Source organism: Lepidochelys kempii, chromosome 3, assembly GCF_965140285.1.
Source record: "Lepidochelys kempii isolate rLepKem1 chromosome 3, rLepKem1.hap1, whole genome shotgun sequence".
Taxonomy (NCBI): Eukaryota; Metazoa; Chordata; order Testudines; family Cheloniidae; genus Lepidochelys; species Lepidochelys kempii.
This window is the reverse complement of record NC_136382.1, coordinates 168,282,930-168,298,523: the sequence shown is the minus strand read 5'-3', so window position 1 is coordinate 168,298,523 and position 15,594 is coordinate 168,282,930. Positions and strand designations below refer to the sequence as shown.

At 42.0% G+C, this 15,594-nt stretch overlaps 1 protein-coding gene across 2 annotated transcripts; it reads right to left on the bottom strand.

The window, feature by feature from the left end:
* Positions 1 to 1,876: 1,876 nt before the first annotated feature.
* Positions 1,877 to 15,101, bottom strand: NEK2 (NIMA related kinase 2). 2 transcript variants are annotated; one of them, XM_073338946.1, is made up of 9 exons: positions 14,925 to 15,101; positions 14,175 to 14,392; positions 11,497 to 11,737; positions 9,820 to 9,902; positions 9,411 to 9,537; positions 9,010 to 9,229; positions 7,868 to 7,922; positions 7,717 to 7,787; positions 1,877 to 2,831 (listed from the first exon to the last, which is right to left on the bottom strand). In XM_073338946.1, the coding sequence occupies exons 1-9, from the start codon at positions 15,018 to 15,020 to the stop codon at positions 2,614 to 2,616; spliced, it is 1,329 nt and encodes a 442-aa protein (XP_073195047.1). In that variant the 5' UTR covers positions 15,021 to 15,101; the 3' UTR covers positions 1,877 to 2,613. The 2 variants fall into 2 exon arrangements, with proteins under 2 accessions (XP_073195047.1, XP_073195048.1); XM_073338947.1 differs by having other exon boundaries at positions 14,283 to 14,392.
* Between the last annotated feature and the right edge of the window lie 493 nt (positions 15,102 to 15,594).

The window sequence follows — 15,594 nt, the reverse complement described above, 5'->3', positions numbered from 1 at the left end:
ACTGAACCATGTTAATAAAGTGTGGGCTCTCAATCATTCGGAAAGGAGAGTTTGTTGCATAAACAAACCAGGCAATTTTTTCATCAATTACCTCTTTTTGTAATCTGCTGGTTCTTATCACAAATCTCTCTCTGGTTGTTTCTGGATGGAGATTTTTTTTTCCTTTTTGCTACAGGTAATATACTGTGGCTATGTGACACACATGTGACTGAAACACTAATTGGCAGATAACTCTGAAACTATAGAAACTGATGGTGATCTTGAAGGTGGATAGTCTTCAGAATCTTGTCTGTTGAGGATGGATTCTCCTAAACAAAATAAGTCAATGCAGTTATTTAATTATTATTACCATATTGCTCATTTAATATTACTCATTGCATTCACTGACACTCAGTACCACTTTTAAAGATGAAATTGTAAAAAGGAAAATCTGCCTATTTTAGCTATTTTTTATCACAACTGCATCTAAAATGATAGTACCACAGAATAACTATATTTTTTTCTGCAAACATGACAATTCAAGAATAGTCCAGAAGGAATACAGGCAGTCCTTAAGAAATATGAAATTAAAAAGTTTACCAACCTGAAGATCCTGCATATTCAGACATGTTCCTTTCATCATCTTCAATGCAGCTTCCTCCCGAGAAGGAACACTTCTCACGATGTTGTTTCATTTGGGCAACCAGGCCTTGCATTTCTTTGTTGCACTGTTTGCATTTTGCACACATGTGTTCTGACCCACAGGTAGAGGAACTTCATTAAAATATTCCCAAACTGGGTCTCTTTTACAGCCTGCTGCCATTATAGGTTTTCCCTTCTAGTAAGAGAATGGTATGGTAGATTTCAAATCAATGAAGGCTACACTCAGAAAGGCCTCAAGACTTCTGGAATATGCTGCTCAAACAGTTTCACTTTTGTTTCTACTGCCTGTCCCTCCCTTCTCACATTTATCTCCAGGCTTCTTCTGCTTGTCCAGGTCTATGCTGCCCCTAACACTCTTCTATTCATTGAACTTTCTGAAACTTTGCACTTTCAGAGAGAGGTAAGGGATTGATTCTGTATACACAGATTTGCAGAGGGACAATAGGGTTGAAGTCTGTTATTTCTCACCTCTGTTTATTTAAAAACATTTTTGCTGTTAACAAGCATGTTATCGCTGGAGAGAGAAATTCAGTTTGAAAACTTCAAAACTAGGCATCTCTGATGGTATCTTCTAGACTGAGCACCGAGTCCCATTGGGTAGATAGATTTAGATTAATCTAAATCTATACAGAAGCCCCTGGAACTGCATAAAATTGGGTCCCTAATCCATGAACTATTGGAACTCATTTACAAAACTTTTCTTAAACATTACATGAATATATTCTCATACTACAGAATTAATAATCCCTATTCCACGATGAGATCTCTTTAAGCTATAATGTATCTTTAGATAGATTTTTTTGTGAGGAAAAAGCATTTGATCAAAAAAATCCAATTTCATTGATTTTTATCCACCCTGATAAGACGTACTTCCTTAGTTATAAACAACGCTAAGGGAGGTCAGATTATGAGCCTAACCTACTTCAGGCTGAGAATCTACACCCCCCCCCCCGCCCAAAAAAAACCTATAGTATTAATTAAAAAACACTTAGGGGGGATTTAATTATGATATTTCACTCTAAAATTATTAGGCCTTTCCTTACACATCACCACTGTCAAGCTATAAATAGCTGTTACACCTGCACAGCTTCAAATCTAGGTTAGAATTGTGAGTCTTTGGTAAATATATGGATATCTACCTACTCTCCCTTCTTGCCCCCCGCCTACCCCCAGATTTGGGATGAATCAGCCACACAAGAGAAAACACACAGCTCCATTATTAGGAACCTGCAAATGGATGCTGGAAAATAGATTTTTATTTTAGTACATTATGTCTACCTTCAGTTATGGGTAGATCAGTTAATTGGTGAAAGGGGGTAGAATAGCAACCTTTTCACATCTTTGCTCTTGCTGTCATATGAAACAAGAATAGCTACAAGCAGTTGTATGTTTACAATATTACAGAAAATACTTTTAAAATTAAAAAGTATAAGGTGGCAACAAAAGGATACAAGATTTCTTTGATCTAAAAAAGGAAATGGTGTAAAATAATTGTACAACAGGTAAATTTACACACTAATTTTTTTAAAGGTTTTCATAGAACTTTTCAACTGAAAGAAAAATACATCTATCACATCAAGACACTTTTTTAAATTAAAAAAGCTACCTGCATCACTTATGTAGTTTCAGAATTAATTCTTAATTTATAGACATCCTTCATTCTCTCAACTTAGCCACTTTCTCTCTCTACGTCAAACAAGTATTTTCATGTTTGACTATTTATCAAAGCTATCCTTCTGTTCCTCTGAAGTGTCCTTTCAAGCATGGACAGTCTATGATGGAAAATTCATAGAAAAGGGAAACACATACATAACTTCTTTTATGTAAAAGAAAGTTAAAATGGTAGCATCTCTGCTAAAACAAAACAGGATTGAGATGATGGTAAAAAAATAAAATCAAGACAAAAGGAGCACAATAGTTGTACCTATACATTCTTAAGTGACATTAAAATGTTAAATACTGTACACAGTTTCAGCGCATGCCCAGAATTTGCCTGCTTTTTAGTTGATAATTTTTTTCCAGTTCGCACAATGCTTGAGCCCGCAGGTTAGCAGCATAAAGGCGTTTCTTCAGCTCAGAGCATTTTTCTTTTGGGAGAGGATAATTCTCCAAATCATTGGATATAGCATTCTCTTTACTTGCACCAAAGTGAACCTTCTTTCTTGCTGAAGAGGGAAGTAGCACTTCATCTTAAAGACAGAAACAGTGAAGAAAAGGGCTTTTGACTTTCATTGAATGAGTGTTCCTCAATATTAGTTTATTCATTCATATCAGTGCCAGTCACTTTGCAGAGGGGAACCTAATCTGGATCTAAGTTAACACATGTATTAAGTAGAGTAACTGCCAAGCAGCTTTATTTGAATCAATAGAGTCAAATGCTGTTCATATGTAATTCACACTTTTGAGTTTCCAACTAATGCCATCCTTTGCCTCCCCACCCACCCAGCTTATTTAGGGGACAGTTATATAGGATACAAAAGCTCTGTTTAACATGACAGTGCTATAGGTTACTGGAGGTTGTAATTTTACTTAAGACCTAAGATAGAAAGGGCTGTAGAGACTTACTTTTGTTTCGTTTAGTCATCTCTTTACAACGAGCACACAAGAGGAGAGTACCTTTATTTTGCAGAAGAGCAAGGATACAGATAGCAGTGATACAATGAGTCAAAATAAAGGTGGAGGGTGCTGGATAGTGAAAGATGTTTAGTTTCCAAGTTCAGCACTCAATTATAGAAACTCTTGATGGCTTGAGTGTTGCAGTGAAGTATAGGATAAAACAGCTACATAACCCAGAGGCCTGACCTATGTACTGACACTAGTTGAATCAGGCCTAGTCAATATTAATGTACTGAGAACACTTTACCTACCCCTCTATGCCACAACAAATGACATGCTATTTCAGAAAAAAAGTCACCGAGGAGTACTCAGTATCTTCTGAAAATGTAAGGGATGTTTTTCCCTGGTGCAGGTAAGCCATGTGTACCTGTACACATTTGTCTTTAAATGATAGCATAGCTTGCAGGCTTCCCGAGAACGAGGGCAGAGTTCACATTTGACCATTTTACACTAGCAGCAGTTCAGTTTTAATGCAGTGTTTCAAGAACTCAATTTTGCTCAGCCATGCTTCCATAATAAAGTCCCAGCTCTGTACAGTTTTTCAGAAAACTTGTTTGATTCTCAAACCACAGGGAGCGAGAAGGTCTTAGTAAGCAACCTGCCTAAACATGATGGATTCTGCAGGGAGCCTCCGCCAGTGCAGAAGCCTAGTGGTAATCGCAACAATTGAATTTAGTCCTGAAAGAAAATACTAGTGGACTTAATAGGGGGAAAACCTCCTAGTTAGCATTTTTCTTAAAGTTAAAACCCATGCAAGTTAGTAGAGCTATAAGAGAACAGTGATTAATTTATCTGGTAGTGTGAGGTAACTGGAACAGAGTTTCAATGTTACTCTGATTTTTCTGTGATTGATGTAAAACTAGGCCCTTTGTAAGAGTAATAAAGCTGAGCTTAGTGAGATAGGGAAGGTAGAGACCTGGGTGCTGCCTTCTAACTAGGTCTGTTCTACAGCAAGCAAACTCTTTATAAGAGAAAGTTAAAAACCATGAAAAATGCAGAGGATATTAAATTAGGAATTGTCACATTATAGCATAAGTAAACCTGAATGATTACAAAGAGGAGGATGGGGGGGACAAAAGAGAAGCAGGACACCTCTTGCAGACTTCTTCCACAGTTATATCAGGAAAGGGAGAGCGTCAGAAAGTAGTAATATTGCAAGAGGCAAGGGATTAATAGGCAGACAATTAGACATTAAAACAATGCTATTTTTAGTGATTAAGCTGAAGCAGCATATGACAGCTAGAACCAGGCTTGTAGAAGACTACTTCATGTGGAATGATGGTGTGGGCATTGGATCAATGTCTCCTATATCCCAAGTGAATACTCTAAAGAACTTGGCTAGGAGTTTGAGGGAGGTAATCCTCCTCCTGCCCCTTCCACGCCCCCAGCTATTTTCTGTAAGCTTGCTTATGGGGACCCAATCTGGAGAGCAAACAGACCACAGTTAGGTTTCAGAGTAACAGCCGTGTTAGTCTGTATTCGCAAAAAGAAAAGGAGTACTTGTAGCACCTTAGAGACTAACCAATTTGAGCATAAGCTTTTGTGAGCTACAGATCACTTCATGGGATGCATACTGTGGAAAGTGTAGAAGATCTTTTTATATACACACAAAGCATGAAAGTATACCTCCTCCCACCCCACTCTCCTGCTGGTAATAGCTTATCTAAAGTGATCACTCTCCTTACAATGTGTATGATAATCAAGGTGGGCCATTTCCAGCACAAATCCAGGGTTTAACAAGAACGTCGGGGGGGGGGGGGGGGTGGTAGGAAAAAACAGGGGGAAATAGCCACTCCCAGTCTCTATTCAAGCCTAAGTCATTATGCAAGGTAACCTAAGTTAATTGTATCCAAGTTGCAAATGAATTCCAATTCAACAGTTTCTTGCTGGAGTCTGGATTTGAAGTTTTTTTGTTGTAATATAGCAACTTTCATGTCTGTAATCGCGTGACCAGAGAGATTGAAGTGTTCTCCGACGGGTTTATGAATGTTCTAATTCTTGACATCTGATTGGTGTCCATTTATTCTTTTATGTAGAGACTGTCCAGTTTGACCAATGTACATGGCAGAGGGGCATTGCTGGCACATGATGGCATATATCACATTGGTGGATGTGCAGGTGAACGAGCCTCTGATGGTGTGGCTGATGTTATTAGGCCCTGTGATGGTGTCCCCTGAATAGATGTGGGCACAGTTGGCAATGGGCTTTGTTGCAAGGATAGGTTCCTGGGTTAGTGGTTCTGTTGTATGGTATGTGGTTGCTGGTGAGTATTTGCTTCAGGTTGGGGGGCTGTCTGTAGGCAAGGACTGGCCTGTCTCCCAAGATTTGTGAGAGTGTTGGGTCATCCTTCAGGATAGGTTGTAGATCCTTAATAATGCATTGGAGGCTGAAGGTGACGGCTAGTGGCGTTCTGTTATTTTCTTTGTTAGGCCTGTCCTGTAGTAGGTGACTTCTGGGAACTCTTCTGGCTCTATCAATCTGTTTCTTCACTTCCACAGGTGGGTATTGTAGTTGTAAGAATGCTTGAGAGAGGAGATCTTGTAGGTGTTTGTCTCTGTCTGAGGGGTTGGAGCAAATGCAGTTGTATCGCAGAGCTTGGCTGTAGCCGATGGATCGTGTGGTGTGGTCAGGGTGAAAGCTGGAGGCATGTAGGTAGGAATAGCGGTCAGTAGGTTTCCGGCATAGGGTGGTGTTTATGTGACCATTGTTTATTAGCACTGTAGTGTCCAGGAAGTGGATCTCTTGTGTGGACTGGACCAGGCTGAGGTTGATGGTGGGATGGAAATTGTTGAAATCATGGTGGAATTCCTCAAGGGCTTCTTTTCCATGAGTCCAGATGATGAAGACATCAATATAGCACAAGTAGAGTAGGAGCGTTAAGGGACAAGAGCTGAGGAAGCGTTGTTCTAAGTCAGCCATAAAAATGTTGGCATACTGTGGTGCCATGCAGGTACCCATAGCAGTGCCACTGATCACTATGGATGTAGAAACCCTCTACACCAACATTCCACACAAAGATGGACTACAAGCCGTCAAGAACACTATCCCCGATAATGTCACGGCTAACCTGGTGGCTGAACTTTGTGACTTTGTCCTTACCCATAACTATTTTACATTTGGGGACAATGTAGACCTTCAGATCAGTGGCACTGCTATGGGTACCCGCATGGCCCCACAGTATGCCAACATTTTTATGGCTGATTTAGAACAGAGAGACTGAATAGAGACTGGGAGTGGCTAAGTCATTATGCAAGGTAATCTATTTCCCCTTGTTTTTTCCTACCTCCCCCCCCGACGTTCTTGTTAAACCCTGGATTTGTGCTGGAAATGGCTCACCTTGATTATCATACACATTGTAAGGAGAGTGATCACTTTAGATAAGCTATTACCAGCAGGAGAGTGGGGTGGGAGGAGGTATTTTTTCATGGTGTGTCTGTGTATAAAAAGATCTTCTACACTTTCCACAGTATGCATCCGATTAAGCGATCTGTAGCTCACGAAAGCTTATGCTCAAATAAATTGGTTAGTCTCTAAGGTGCCACAAGTACTCCTTTTCTTTAGGCCATAGTTAGAGGATCAGGCCCTGCATAAGTGACTTAGGTGGAAGAATACCTATCTTTTCCTGGTTTGTGCACCACACACTGGGGCTTCGGCATCCAGGTATGCTGCTGCAAAGCACATGCCCAGAGACAGAACATAGGCACCTAGCGAACTTATGGCAAAAAATTTAGGTGCCTACAGAATGAAGGGGGAGCTTACAGGTCTCTGAACCACAACAGTGCCTGATTCAGAAAATTGATTTAGGTGCCTAAATTCCACAATCTAGCTTTAAGTTGTTATGCAAGGTATTGTACCATGTCTGTTTTTTAGATTGGATTTGGAAAATTACTGCTTTTTGTTCTAAATCAGCTGAGGTTTCTACCAAGTATAATTTGACTCATTTGGTTGCAAGTTCAGTGTATGTTAGACTATGTGAACTATGAGCCACCCTTAAGATCAGTGGAAAAAAGGTAGTGTAAATCTGCCTTTTCTTTTAAAGCCATCCATGAAGTGAAGGCTGAGTGGTCATAAGACATGCCTTACGTTTTATTGAAGACTAAAATTTTAAAGCTAGATCATAATTACATGGATCTGATTTCACAAATTACTAATGTTTGAAACCTAGAACTAGCTAGAGAAAGTAAATTCATACTAACACCCTTCCCTTATCATTTCTGATGTTCAGGTTCAATAAATATTGACAGCAGCAGATGTGATCTCCTTGTACAGCAGTTTTTCTTCATTCCATGTGACACTTTAAAAAAAGTGGTCAAGTTTCTGTTCAAAACCATTACAGAAGTTTATGTAGTTTGTTTGGTAAGATGGGACTTTTTATGGCATGCAGAATGTCAAGGGCATCCTCATGGCTGTGCCAATCTGTGTTTACTAGTTCAAGTGGCTGTCTGTTTATTCTCATACCTGGGCTTTTTGCACCTGCCAATATCCTCTGTTCCTTGAATAGGTTGTAGTTTTTCATCAAGTTTTCAGCCCTGTTTTGAAATGAGATAAGTTAATAAACCATTTCTACAGCAAACAATCTTAAAGTTTAACCTAGGTTACACTGTAATACCTAGCAAGTTTATCTTCTGCCAGTCTCTCACGAACACATAGCTCCCGCTCCCTCTCTGGAAGTAAGCATATGAAGAAAGTTAACACAGATTTCTGGTGTTTTCCAAACAGGAGAGGCCTGGTCCCAAGACAGATTTTCATGTAGAAAAGCAGGTAATCACTGAAGTGTCAAGCCCCTAAATTTCTGCTTTGTTGCTCTAGGTAGCAAAGTAGTACATTGCTGTGTAGAGAGACAGGTTCTCTCAGCCCATGCTCTTCATGAGATATGGCAGTGACTGGACACGAAGGAGTTTAAGTGATGCATAATGTTCTTTCATCATGGAATCCTCATACTGCTTTAAAATATCAATCATGCTCTGAGAGAGTCTTGTTTTCTAGTCTAATCATGCATGGCTGGCTGAAGCTATACTAGTGTTCAGTCCTGCCATTTTGCACAGACACTTTATTTTAGCTGTGCCATATGCAGGGCTTGATTTTCAAAATAGATGTTCCCATTGTGGCACAATATAAGTTAACTGCATGCAGCTAAAGATGGCAAGTACAACTCAAGTGTTATCCATTACATAAATCCAATTAGTTAAAGAACTGACCATATAGCTCCACTGCTATGAGCTCTATTGACAATTGCTGTTTTGTAACAGTTTTGGATATTCCTCCAATGGACAGTCTCCAAAGACACACACACCCTTTTAAGTTGTGCCACATCACAACCTCCAATAATTTTCATAGATTGTAGCCAACACTAATTGTGCATTTATACAGAGTAAGGATCCAAATCTGTTGGGCAACTGCATATTCACAGTATAGAGCCAGTACAGAGTAAAATGCTACCATTTTGATTTGGTAGCATTCCATGCATTTTACCCTGTATGGCTACACATTGTTCAGGACAGCAGATTCAGGCCCCACGTTCTGTAGGTTTTGGTAACCTTTGCTTGCTATGAACAGCCTTCTCCATCCCCCACAATCCCAACCTAGGTTTCTACTCCTGGATTAGACCACCAGGTAAGGTTTAATTAAATTCAAAAGAGAAAATGGTAGTTTTAAAAATCTGACAGGCTGCACCTACAATCTGGACTACCCCCTCATAGGCTTTCAGACCAGTCTGATTAACCTCCCCACTCCCAGAATGGAATTTCATACGTTCCAGTTGTTGCTCTCTCTCTTTTATGGCTCGTTCTCTCTCCTGCAACTGTTGTTCCTTCAGTTTTAGCTCATTTACTGCAGTGCCTGAATGCTGCAGCCTTTCTGGCTCTGTTGACCTTCGTCCTCTCCTCTCAGAGAGGTTTCTCTGCTCTTCTACCACCAAGTCAGCTATCAAGGGATTCTGTAGAATTTCTTCAACAGAGGGTCGACAGTAGTCCTTAAAAGAAACAAGCCAAGGAAAGAGTGTGACAGTGTCAGTTTAAGAAGTTTAGGACACCAATTCCCTTCTTAATGGAGGAAAAACTGCACAAGTTCCATCCTACAGCAAAATTAAAGCTCTGAAATGCTTTAAGTACTTTAAGATTGAAGTATTAGTGAAAACAGCAGTCAATTCCTACCTTTAAATTCAGCATCTTTTTAAGAAGTTCATTCAACTGATCTGAATAACGATAGGGTATTCGTCTGAACTTCCCTTCTTTTATCTTCTCTGCCAACTCCTTTTGGTTATAAGCTGTAAATGGAGGCCTGAAGAAGAGATGTATTTTCTTAAAGGCTCTTTTCACTGTTTAACTGGAAAGGTGTTAAAGGGTTTTCATTGTGTTTGAGGAAAATCTCCATTTACCACTTCAATCAAGGTTCTTCTAGTGTCTAGAAGAGAGCTGGTTTTTGATTTTTAAAATATTTTGAAAACAAAACAGTTTGTCGGATTAAGATTTTAGACAAACTTTGGTCTTCACCTGTTTACAGTTTAGTCACATACTATAACTGAAGTGTAAGTAGTCTCACATCATTTATCTTTATACTTACGAGAGTGCACATAGCTCGTATAGCAAGCATCCTAGAGACCAGATGTCTGATTTTTCGTTATATGACATGCGGTTCATTTGTTCCTAAGAAAGAGAAGCCTTTATTTAAAATGTGTTATCAGGAAGGTGTACAGCAATTCATTTACAATAATGCAGCAGAACCAAGTTCTCCATGAAGGATCAGCTAATAGTTGTGCAACCTACTAAATTATCACTGGTGAGTTTGCAGTTTAATTCACAATAGCTACTTCAAGCTAGTACAATTCAGAATATAGAAGATATTACAGCAATAACTGAGCTGGAGCAAAGCTTTATTCAAACTGCATCAGTTTTTTGATCAGTACAAATTCAAGACATTATACAGGGAAAACAAACTTCCATTAGAGTCTGCACATAGAGCACAGAAGCAAAAGAGAAGTAGTGAGCTTTGACATGACCTTGCAGGATTTTCACTCCCAAGTCTATGCACCACAGAGGACGAGAACCCTTGTAGATCAATCATTTGAAGAAGGTAGAGTACCCTACTCCATCACTGCAGCACTACTATGCAGATGTGAGAAGACAAGAATCAAGTAAAAGTCAGTGCCAAGATACCAAGGCAGATACTTCAGAAATGTGACTTGCAGGGGGTAGACCTAACAAGACAAGGATGGTACTAACAAACAATACCTCGTAAGAGGTCTGTTCTCCCAGGGAGAAGAGCTGGAGCAGTAGCCATGATGGAGGTTCTTAAGAGCTTCACATCAACTGTAGTCAAGAACTAAGAATGCTGTCTTTGAAAGGATCTACTTAGGATGGTGAGCGATGACTAGTGCACAGTTCTAATTTGTGCTGGACTCAGGAACAGCAGCCTTCAAAAGTAAAATATCAGGAGGCAAGGGAGCTATTCCAGCCTCATTCTGAGAAAGAAATAGGAACAAGAATTCTACAGATGTTCTCTTTGAACACATGGATTTGAGAGAAAGGTTGTGGATTTATTAAGTATGCACAATAGTCTGATGGCAGTGGTCCTCAACTTGTTCTATACCACAAAAAGAACAGGAGTACTTGTGGCACCTTAGACTAACAAATTTATTAGAGCATAAGCTTTTGTGGGCTATAGTCCACTTCATCAGATGCACAGACTGGAACATATCGTAAGATTACACACACCTGGTGGAAGTTGCCATACAAACTGTAAGAGGCTAATTAATTATACCATGACTCCATGTAACAGAAAAACAGTTTTGGAACTCCCCATCACTACCCTCCCTACACAGAGGAGAGACAGAGAGAATGAACACAGATCCTGAGCACATTTTCAACCCAGTTCAGATGGCGGGGAAGTCCACAACCCCCAGGTTGAGAACCCATCCTATAGCTAACACACCAGAAACAGTACAACACTTAATTTATGAAATTTTACAGTCCAAAAAACTTGATGCTTAAGTCATATCAAACCCAAAAGTCAGTCATATACAAGACCATTCTGATATATGACACAGAATTGTTGCAGGCAAGTTCCCCCCTCCCTCCCCCAAACACAAGTTTTAAAGGTCTGTCCCTAGTTAAAAAGGGGTTGGCTACAGGAATTAAGATTTAGTTATAGGTTTCATTAACTAAAAACTTTTAAAGACGTTGAGGAATTCTGTTAAAAAGCCAGGTGTTGCAGAAGAAACCAGGATCTTGGAACACTTACTGGAGACATGTAATATGGAGTGCCAACAAATGTTTTAGCAAAACTGGTATCATGGTGCAATATCCTAGCCAATCCAAAGTCTCCAAGTTTCACATTGTGCTTGCTATCTAGAAAAATATTTGCTGGTTTTAGGTCACGGTGCAACACAGTGTGGCCACCATCACTCCGTCTATGACATTCTTTCAAGGCCAGGGTCAACTGAGTCAACATGCGGAGAACAAAGTCTTCCTCTAAGTAGTGTCTAGGAAAGGAGAAGAAGTTAATTTAGAGTAATATAGATCTTGTAAGGTTTCAGAGTAGCAGCTGCGTTAGGCTGTATCCACAAAAAGAAAAGGAGTACTAGTGGCACCTTCGAGACTAACAAATTTATTTGAGCATAAGCTTTCATGAGCTACAGCTCACTTCATCAGATGCATGCAGTGGAAAATACAGTGGGGAGATTTTATATACACAGAACATGAAACAATGGGTATTACCATACACACTGTAACCAGAGTGACGGTGAAAGCTTATGCTCAAATAAATTTGTTAGTCTCTAACGTACCACAAGTACTCCTTTTCTTTTTATAGATCTTGTAAATACAGTAAATAGAGAAAGTATACAAGTCACCCTCTAATTAACTATTTGTTCCCATCTTAGGGTTTTGTACTACCACCCATGGCAATAGTATCCTAACATCTACCATGCAAAGCAAATAGCAGTAACACAGAGGGCTAGATCCACAAAGTAATGCGAGTATTGCAACAGTGCTAACTTTTATGTACATTCCCATCCAGTGGAATCCACAACCTCAAGTTAGGCACCTATGCTCCCACTGCATGGAGAGAGTTAGATACCCAAGAATAGGATTTACAAAAAAAGCCAGCACATTGGGCAGAGATAGCATTACCTGTTGGAACTGCTTAAGCTGAGGAGAGGGGTGAGTCTTAATCCACACTCCTCAAAGGGATTTAGGTGTCTAACTCTATCCAAGAGGGAAATGTCCATCTCTGCTTGGGATTCTCAGCAGTGAGCTCTCTCCTGGAGTTTTTTTTTTTTTTTTAAAACACACACCCAAGAAATGCCAGGGAAAGGGGAGTGAACTTCCCTTATAGTATTTAGCCCACTCGTTAGAGCATTCACCTGGGATGTGGGAGACCTTCCATTATGTGAAGAGGAAGTTTGAACTCCCACCTCTCAGGTGAGTGTCCAAACCACTGGGCTATGCTGGTGTGGGTTGCTCTCTCTCCTATTGAAGCAGTCCACCGTATATAAACAATTAAATATTCATTGGGCCAGAGAGAATGACTAGTCCAGTGGTTAGGGCACTCCCCTGAGAGGTGGGAAACCCAAGTTCAAATCCCTTCTCCACATCAGGCAGAGGGGGAATTGAACCCAAATCTCATCCCTGGGTTAATGGAGGCCACCTCTCAACTATGGTGTGGGAGTTTAAGCAACCTCAGAGCACACCTATGAATTAGGTGCTGCCGACAAGATATGCAGGGCAATGCTTCAGGGCTTGGCACTTAAACACTGGTCTTATACCTTAGAACAATACAACTGTGAGCATGCTCACTGGCAGAAAAACTTAGACGTCTTGGGGCTTTAGGCAGCAGCTGAATAGGGGTTTTGAAGACCTCAGTAGCACCAAAATATTGGCCTTGGGGATTAAACTCAGAGCAACTAGTGGACTTCATGACATTTTGGCACCTTTTGGGAATTAAAAATGCCACACAGTGTACAGGGATTTTGTTTTAAGGCATTAATTTCCTTTTTTTTTTTAGTGGTATATACTGGACACAAGAGAATCAGTGTTGATAGCCATTCTTATGATGGAAAGGCCTTTTCAAAGATGACAGTTGGGCAGCATTTCCCATAGAGGGTCAGACTCTGGGGTCACCTAATCCCATATGGAAGTGGGCCCCACAGCCATCCCATTTTTGGATCAGAAAATCCATTCCTTTCTTCCCCCTTTGTAAGTATCACACAGCAAAACCTAGAAGATAATTGGCCCAGAGCATTGTTATGTAGAACAATTCAAGTGATTTATCTCAAAGGCTCAATTTGTGATTTTAGTTTTGCATCCTGGGACATTTAACAGACAGCATGGAGGAGCTGTCAAGGTCACCCACTCTAAAGTGCTCTGGGACTTGTATGGTTAGAGCCAAGTCAGACAAAATTATATTAGGATTCTGTTTGAGCTGAAGCAGTAAGTTCTGTTAGGATAGTTTCACCACTTCTCTTATAGATAGTTCTCACATCTAGGGGCAAGTGGACTCAAGAGAAAAAAATTAAAGCACATTCTAAAACCCACAAGACAGGAAAGGGGCTTTGAGGCAGGTTTAATATATTTGAACTTGCTTTTAAGACAGTTTACCAAATTTCTTCTTAGTTTTACTTTAAATCCCTGCAATAGTGACTATTCCAGTGTGCGTGTGGTACCTCAGTTTTTCTGTATTTTATCAACAGAAGTCAGTTTAACACAACTTCTACTAAATTATACCTTTTAAAAAAGTATACCTTCTTATACTTTAAGGAGAGACTTGAGAGTATTTAGAAGTCTGAGGTGATTAAGTGTATCAAACCCAAGTTTCTAATGGATTACAAAGAGATGCATTTTGATTTAGCTTAATCCTGGTAAATGCTCCGGTTATTTAGATGGGAGAGCATGAGATCCCCATAAACAGATTTCACATGCCTTTCCTTTGTACATCTTGCAATTAGACTAGCCAGGTCACCTCCTTCACAATACTCCATCACGATGTACAGGGTTGTGTTAGTTCTGTCAATGATGCGATCATAATACCGGACAATGTTTGGGTGTTTCAGCTCCCGGAGTAAATTCACTTCCGAAACAAGCATTTGTTTCTCGGCTTCGGTCATAGAGCCATAGTCAAGCTCTTTCCAAACTAAGACCTGAAAGACAGTGCACACCGCGACTAGCGGACAAAACACGGATGCTCCCACTAGGGACAGCTGGTCAAGCCGAGACACAAGCTAACTGTCCAGCTAGCAGCGCTTGACGAGCCGGCGGAGACGAACACGGGGCGGCCCCTGTCCCAGCCCGGCCGAGCGACGGGCAGCTTCACATTGCAGAGCAGCCGCCCCGACCCACCTCCCACGAGCCGGCCCCTGGGGTGCTGCGTGTCCCCGCTCCAGCGGATCCGCCTCACCCCTAACCCACGGGGGGCCAGCAGCGAGCCCCCGGACCCGCAGGGGCCGAGCCCGGGGAGCGCAGCCCCAGCCAGCCCTCCAGAGCCCGCCCGCCCGCCCGCGGGGGAAGCGCCGCTGCCGGGCGCCGCCAGAGGCAGCAGGGGGCTGGCCCGCCGTCAGACAGCGACCAGCCGGAGCCGCCGCCGAGGCGAGATAACCGCCCCGGGCAGCAGAGAGGTGCGGGGCCATCGGAGCCCGCAGCGCCGGGGCCCGCGCGCGGCCCCAGACCGCTCACCTTGCCGTCCGCCCGGCGCCGCACCTTCTGGCACTTGCCGTAGGAGCCGGCGCCGATGGTGAGCAGCACCTCGTAGTCCTCGGGCCGGCTCGGCATGGCGCCGCGACACGTTGAAGCGCAGCCAACAGAACAGCGACTACGCAGCTACCTGTCGCCGTCGTTTAAACGCGCCGCCCCCGCCGCCCATTGGCCCGGCGCCGCAGCCCCAGCTGCCCTCCCATTGGCTACTCTCCTGTAAACAATGCACGCCGCGTAACGGCCGTTACCACTGCTAGGCAACCAGGGCGGCGCGAGGCGTGGCGCGACGCCAGGAGGGATCCGAAGACTTAGCTCCACCCCCTTTTTGCGTCTCTCCGCGGGCACCGCCCCCTCCTCTTCGGAGCAGGCGGACAAGGCCCATCCAGGGAGTGTAGGGCAGGAACCTGCTCCCTGGAGCAATGTGCTGCCTGTAGCAGTTACTGATGTGTTACCCCCATTGTAGAAAACTGCTGCCTGATGAAGCAAATTCCTACAGATAGCAGTTTGTCCCCTGCACTCTTGTAGTCTCCCCGGCACTCATGGCAGAACTAAGTATTATCTAAACAATCCCTGACAGGTGTTTGTCTAACCTGCTCTTAAAAATCGCCCATGATGGAGATTCCACAACCTCCCTAGGCAATTTACTCTGGTG

Excerpts from the sequence above, each read along its gene's own strand:
- NEK2 (XM_073338946.1), bottom strand. The coding sequence starts at position 15,020 with ATGCCGAGCCGGCCCGAGGACTACGAGGTGCTGCTCACCATCGGCGCC. Across the intron at positions 9,538-9,819 it reads TACGAGCTATGTGCACTCTC|GCCTCCATTTACAGCTTATA; the intron begins GTAAGTATAAAG and ends TCTCTTCTTCAG. Across the intron at positions 2,832-7,716 it reads GGCAGGTGCAAAAAGCCCAG|ATGAAGTGCTACTTCCCTCT; the intron begins GTATGAGAATAA and ends TCTGTCTTTAAG.